Source organism: Perca flavescens, chromosome 5 (assembly GCF_004354835.1).
Source record: "Perca flavescens isolate YP-PL-M2 chromosome 5, PFLA_1.0, whole genome shotgun sequence".
Classification (NCBI taxonomy): Eukaryota; Metazoa; Chordata; class Actinopteri; order Perciformes; family Percidae; genus Perca; species Perca flavescens.
The window spans coordinates 37,952,390-37,959,705 of NC_041335.1; the positions used below are offsets into that span (position 1 = coordinate 37,952,390).

Below are 7,316 nucleotides of genomic sequence, written 5' to 3' on the forward strand. Positions count from 1 at the left end.
TGTGGCCCTTCTCTTCTTGGTGCTTTGCCTGGTCTTCAGGGACCTTTCCTAGCAGTAAATCCAAGCATAGCACTCGTAGACAAAGATATAACCACTCGTTTTAAATAGTACTTGTTAGGCTGCGGTGTGCGAACATTACTTGCTTTCGACAGACCTCGATAGACTGTCAGAGAGGCACAAACCTTCCCGGGGCGTCGACTGGCCAACAGGCAGAGAGAGCATCAGTTCATCCTTTCATTGGCCGCTAACGTTAGCTTCAGAGGCAGCGGACATATCTGCAAAATGTCGGGGTACCAAGGCAAGAAGAACATCCCACGGATTACAGTGAGTATTATTTCGTTACTTCAAAGATATTACATGTATCCTTCGCTTGTGGTGTTTTTTTTTTTTTCTTTTCTGTAACGTGAGGTGAGCCTCAGGATTAGCGAAAGAGGGCTAGCCAATGCTAGCTGTCATTTCCATTCATTTTCACCCACCCACCAGACTCCATGTAAATAATCAGCACTTTTAGCGTGTATAGAGCCAGCATATCTCCACATGTAAATGGGTGAATTAAGGGTTTATTTCAACCAAAACCAAAGTGGTGATTGTTGGAACAGTGGAAAGATGAACCAAGACGGGTTTTGGTAGTTTTATTTAGTTTCTGTCCACTTTAAATGAAGTGTGTTTTACGATGATACAAGTCCTGATTATTTACATGGAGCCTGGTGGAGTTTGGTGATGATGATCCAGCAGCAAACTGATTCAGCTGTACCCACTGACAGCCTGGGGGGGGATCTTTAACAATCTCTGATGTGGAGTATAGGTTGTATTTTTAGACACTATGATCACTCTTTGCTCATTTTAAAGGGGTGATAGAATGATTATATAGGGTATTTCACACTGTTCCTTAAGGTCTCCTAATGGGGTATGTAACATTGGTTGGGCTGAAAATTGCCCGAATGCTATTTTATTAGGCCCTTAACTACCCTGTGAATATGGCTCTATTTGGAACAAGAGCTTTTCTTCCAAATATGGTATGCTCATGAATATTTGATGAGCTGCGCGCTGATTGGTTTGAGCGAACCACATAGAAACACACGGGAGACTCGACAGCAGGTCTCATATTTCAGACACTGCAAAGTTATACATTGTTTGTCGGGCTATTTCGTTATGAAATTCACTTCTGAGACTTTTTTTATGCAAGAAATCAACTATATATAGCTCAAATATGGGACGTTTTACGAAAATGTATGGCTAAGTGCAAATTTGGTCAGACGTGTAGGATTTCAGGAGGTCCACACAGTCTGACGAGACAGCGGCAGCCTGCTGGGCTCCATACCCAGGAGAAAGTCACCGTTTCTGGGTTAGCTACTGGACAACCGGGGCTCGGAGCTCCGCGGAGCTGGCCGGCTGCCGGCATAACTATAATATATTTACCGTTTGAATTTCGTCACGCCACTTTTATAACAGCTACCCTAAGGTCTTACAAAGCTACAGCTTGTGTCAGATTTTAATTTAATGCATTTTTGTGAATCGGAGGGGTTTCGTTAGCTGCTAGTGTCCATTCAATCCTATGGGTAGCTAAAGATTGCGGCTAGCTAGCTAGCTAGCTACACTTTCGGCATGACTATAATATATTTACAGTTTGACTATCATCATGCCACTTATATAACAGCTACCCTAAGGCCTTACAAAGCTAACGCTTGTGTCCGATTTCACTTTAATGCATTTCTGTGAATAGGAAGGGTTTCGTTAGCTGCTGGTGTGCCTTCAATCCTCTGGGTAAAGATCGCGACTAGCTGCAGGCCCTGGAGCTCCGTCAGGGCCTCGGCATTTAGTAGTCCAGTAACCCAGAAACGGTGACTTTGCGCGGGTATGGAGCGCCGCGGGCATCCGGTCGTGACGGAGATCCAGCTAGCTCACAGCGAGCCGGTCGGCGAGGCAGCACCGGCCGATGCCGCGTTAGCCTGCTGAGCTCCTGCCGACCTGCGACACACAGTCGGCCAAAATTTGCAATTAGCCACCAACGTGCGGAAAACGGCCCACATTTGACCTCTACATAGTTGATTTGTCGCATTAAAAAAAAGTCTCAGAAGTGAATTTAGTAATTAAATAGTGGACCTCTGGAGATCTGCGTGACCTAGCTAGATTCAGAAGACTAACGGTGCGTTCTTCTTGTCTTGTAATCGCGACTAGTAGCTCGAGTGTGACGTCACATCCGTGTCGAAAAACGAGTAACCGCGGGGTTGTTGCGTTCTTTTTGTCACACGATACTACGAGTCGGAGAAAAGATGTATTTTTGTAACATTTAGGATTCTATTCACCCAGTTATTGACATATTGCACAAATATATTTCACAGTTTGATACATGAAAATCACGTTTTGATTAACGTTAACGTTAGGCTACTGCTCTGCTTTCTGCTCAAGACTCGGCTTAAAGCCATTGTTGTCATATAGCAACCAAGCGTCTCTAGCCAATTTCAGCTGCACAAGCTCCGAAATAACTAATCAGTATTTAACTCCTAATAAGACTGTAGAGACATGTCTATAGGTAGCAGTATACAGCACTATGTTTAACTCCTAATAAGACTGTAGAGACATGTCTATAGGTAGCAGTATACAGCACTATGTTTAACTCCTAATAAGACTGTAGAGACATGTCTATAGGTAGCAGTATACAGCGCTATGTTTAACTCCTAATAAGACTGTAGAGACATGTCTATAGGTAGTAGTATACAGCACTATGTTTAACTCCTAATAAGACTGTAGAGACATGTCTATAGGTAGCAGTATACAGCACTATGTTTAACTCCTAATAAGACTGTAGAGACATGTCTATAGGTAGCAGTATACAGCGCTATGTTTAACTCCTAATAAGACTGTAGAGACATGTCTATAGGTAGCAGTATACAGCGCTATGTTTAACTCCTAATAAGACTGTAGAGACATGCCTATAGGTAGCAGTATACAGCACTATGTTTAACTCCTAATAAGACTGTAGAGACATGTCTATAGGTAGCAGTATACAGCACTATGTTTAACTCCTAATAAGACTGTAGAGACATGTCTATAGGTAGCAGTATACAGCACTATGTTTAACTCCTAATAAGACTGTAGAGACATGTCTATAGGTAGCAGTATACATATACAATATAGCGCTCTTTTTGCAACTTCCGGTTCGTAACTCCGGAAAACGACTCGTAGATCGACTTCGGTGTGTGGTGGAAGTTTTTCTTGAAGCAGCAGGGTTAGTGATATTCATGATAAAATCAAAACGAATAACGACTGTTTGAGAATTAAACCAAAGTTTGGTCTTTTGAGTATTTATTTACATTTGCTAAACGGAGAAACACAGTTTCAAAGGTACAGGTTGTACGCAGCACAACTGAAAATGTCTTTCTAACCTAAAATCTAAACCTCAAAACATCATATAGTGAAGACCTCTGTTAAGCCACCCATCTCCAAATATCTTTAGCATGCTCATAGTTGAAAAGAGGACATCATTAACAGTCAAACCATTGTCTCACCTTCCCCTCTGCTCTCTGTTCCTAACATTAGCCTAAACAACACGGAGACACGGTTTATGGCCTTCTTCACTTTATCTGCTCAAAGTTAAACAAAATGAGAAGCTTGAGTTTCTTAAAAATAAAACTCCTAGGCTGAGAGTTCATGGCTGCAGCTGTCCCTCTCTGGTCTTTGAGAGTCTAAGAGGAAGGAACAGGATTTTGTGGAGGTTTAAAACAATCTTTAAACAAATTAAACCCTTTGCTTTTTTTGATAACTCTGCAAACATGTCAGAGTGATCGGGCTGCCAGTGCTGGACCAGCGCCCTGAGCGGTTGGAGGGGGTACGGTGCCTTGCTCAAGAGCACCCGGCAGTTGCCCAAGAGGTGAACGGGCATCTCTCCAGCTACCAATCCACACTCTGTACTTTGGTCCACACTGGGACTTGAACCGGCGACCCTCCGGTTCCCAACCCAAGTCTTTACAGACTGAGCAATTGAGTAATGTGGGAACAACTCCAAACGTTACACACCGGACCTTTTTAAAAGACAATACCAGGTTTCTGCTCCCAATCAGATCTATCTGCATCTATCGGACAAGTTTGGGTTACATAACCCTGATTCTGTGATCTCCTATTTGGAAATTGTGTGTTTTTGCTCTGTGTGGCAGCTTTTCAACCCAGAAAGCGGCGTATTAAGGGCTTCAGCAGGGCATGCCGTGATAGTTTAAAGAAGTAAAACCTCTTTTTGTAAAGTAGGTCACTGGACAGCAGCACCCATCCAGACCTTTTTCTCTAAGCTTTCATCATCGTCGTCATTATGCAGCCAGCGAGCACACAGACAGCAAACTGCTCTACGTTTTATTTTATTACTTTATTATAGTACTTTTCTTAGTGTCAAATGATAGAAATAATAAAAACCACAGGCAGAGAATTAGACAAAACGCACACACACACACACACACACACACACACACACACACACAGAAAGAGGTGGTGGTGTGTGTGTGTGTGTGTGTGTGTGTGTGTGTGTGTGTGTGTGTGTGTGTGTGTGTGTGTGTTGGGAGAGTGTAAATAATAAGGACTTTTAGCGTGTATAGAGCCAGCATATCTCCACCAGACTCCATGTAAATAATCAGGACTTTTAGCGTGTATAGAGCCAGCATATCTCCACCAGACTCCATGTAAATAATCAGGACTTTTAGCATGTACAGAGCCAGCATATCTCCACCAGACTCCATGTAAATAATCAGGACTTTTAGCGTGTATAGAGCCAGCATATCTCCACCAGACTCCATGTAAATAATCAGGACTTTTAGTGTGTATAGAGCCAGCATATCTCCACCAGACTCCATGTAAATAATCAGGACTTTTAGCGTGTATAGAGCCAGCATATCTCCACCAGACTCCATGTAAATAATCAGGACTTTTAGCGTGTATAGAGCCAGCATATCTCCACCAGACTCCATGTAAATAATCAGGACTTTTAGCATGTACAGAGCCAGCATATCTCCACCAGACTCCATGTAAATAATCAGGACTTTTAGCGTGTATAGAGCCAGCATATCTCCACCAGACTCCATGTAAATAATCAGGACTTTTAGCGTGTATAGAGCCAGCATATCTCCACCAGACTCCATGTAAATAATCAGGACTTTTAGCGTGTACAGAGCCAGCATATCTCCACCAGACTCCATGTAAATAATCAGGACTTTTAGCGTGTACAGAGCCAGCATATCTCCACCAGACTCCATGTAAATAATCAGGACTTTTAGCGTGTATAGAGCCAGCATATCTCCACCAGACTCCATGTAAATAATCAGGACTTTTAGTGTGTATAGAGCCAGCATATCTCCACCAGACTCCATGTAAATAATCAGGACTTTTAGCGTGTATAGAGCCAGCATATCTCCACCAGACTCCATGTAAATAATCAGGACTTTTAGCGTGTATAGAGCCAGCATATCTCCACCAGACTCCATGTAAATAATCAGGACTTTTAGCGTGTATAGAGCCAGCATATCTCCACCAGACTCCATGTAAATAATCAGGACTTTTAGCGTGTATAGAGCTAGCATATCTCCACCAGACTCCATGTAAATAATCAGGACTTTTAGCGTGTATAGAGCTAGCATATCTCCACCAGACTCCATGTAAATAATCAGGATTTTTAGCGTGTATAGAACCAGCATATCTCCACCAGACTCCATGTAAATAATCAGGACTTTTAGCGTGTATAGAGCCAGCATATCTCCACATGTAAATGGGTGAATTAAGGGTTTATTTCAACCAAACCAGAGTGGTAATTGTTGGAACAGTGGAAAGATGGACCAAGACGGCTTTTGGTAGTTTTATTTAGTTTCTGTCCACTTTGAATGAAGTGTATTTTACGACGATAAAAGTCCTGATTATTTACATGGAGTCTGGTGGAGATAAGCTGGCTCTATACACGCTAAAAGTCCTGATTATTTACATGGAGTCTGGTGGAGATATGCTGGCTCTATACACGCTAAAAGTCCTGATTATTTATATGGAGTCTGGTGGAGATATGCTGGCTCTATACACGCTAAAAGTCCTGATTATTTACATGGAGTCTGGTGGAGTTTGGTGATGGTGATTTCGGGGCTGTTTCATGTTAAACTAAAATGATCTTACTCTTTAACTACTTATATGACCCACTTATACGAGAGTAATGGCCTCATGTCAATACAGCCATGACTTGTGTACCTAATGCATTCCCGCTGTCTGGACATTAGAAAGATAGTGATTTCTGCTCTAAGGTTTGCAGTAAAATCACTTTCATTAGCTGTGTGTCTGTCCTCGGAGACCCGGGTAGGCTGAAGGAGAAGTAGGCCAGCCTTGTGTGCTCTCCTTTCATCTCGTACAGGTCCAGTTAATTGTCAGGAGTTACTCCCCCCACCTTCAAATGATGTGCCTATTAGGGCCTAGAGCTGGGCGATTTTTTTTTATAAAAAACTCGATTTACGATTCGATTCCATTTTTACCCCCTTCCATTTAAAACAAAATAACTGCAAACTCTAAATATATTTTAAAAACATATATTTATTGTATTTAATTAAAGTGCATCAACATAAACAAAATTGCAAAGGCAAACCCTTCCTCTAAGTGAAAAGTCACTGTGCAGTGTGCAACAAAGATTGTTAAACATCCAAATTATTTATACTGCATTTCGATTAAAATAAATCTAAAAAATCGAAGATAGATTTTTTTCCCAGCCCTATTAGGGCCGCGGCGACACGCTTTTGTCCCGATTCGGTTCTATTTAATGATACGTGGGTGTCGATTACAGTTTTATTGCGATTTGATAGTTTTGCGATTTTCTTTTTCCGTTTTTAAAAAGGCAAGGCAGCTTTATTTGTAGAGCACATTTCAGCAAAAGGGCAATTCAAAGTGCTTTACATAAAACATTAAAGCGCCCATATTCTGCTCATTTTCAGGTTCATAATTGTATTTTAAGGTTGTACCAGAATAGGTTTACATGGTTTAATTATCAAAAAACACCATATTTTTGTCGTACTGCACAGCTCTCTCTCACTGCTGCAGATCCTCTTTTCACCTGGTCTCTGTTTTAGCTACAGAGTGAGACCTCTTTTCATCTTCTTCTTCTGTACTATCTTTGATTGCACTCGCACATGCTCAGTAGCTCAGATGTAGATCATGTCAGCTAGCTCCATAGACAGTAAAAGAAAGTCTGTTTCTCCAACTTCAGTCAGTTCCAAGGCAGGATCAGCTGGGAGACTTCTTCTAAACCAGGGAGCACATGGAAGTAGTTCTTTTGGAGATTATGGTGAACTAGTGTGTGTTGTAGCAGT

At 41.8% G+C, this 7,316-nt stretch overlaps 1 protein-coding gene across 1 annotated transcript in view; it reads left to right on the plus strand.

Annotated features, from left to right (window-relative positions):
* The window catches only part of dpysl2a (dihydropyrimidinase like 2a), a 27,601-nt gene continuing 20,285 nt past the window's right edge, over positions 1 to 7,316 (plus strand). Inside the window, exon 1 of the mRNA XM_028578082.1 lies at positions 1 to 324. Coding sequence (XP_028433883.1) covers positions 283 to 324 — 42 coding nt within the window. The 5' untranslated portion in view covers positions 1 to 282. The remainder of the gene's footprint in view (positions 325 to 7,316) is intronic.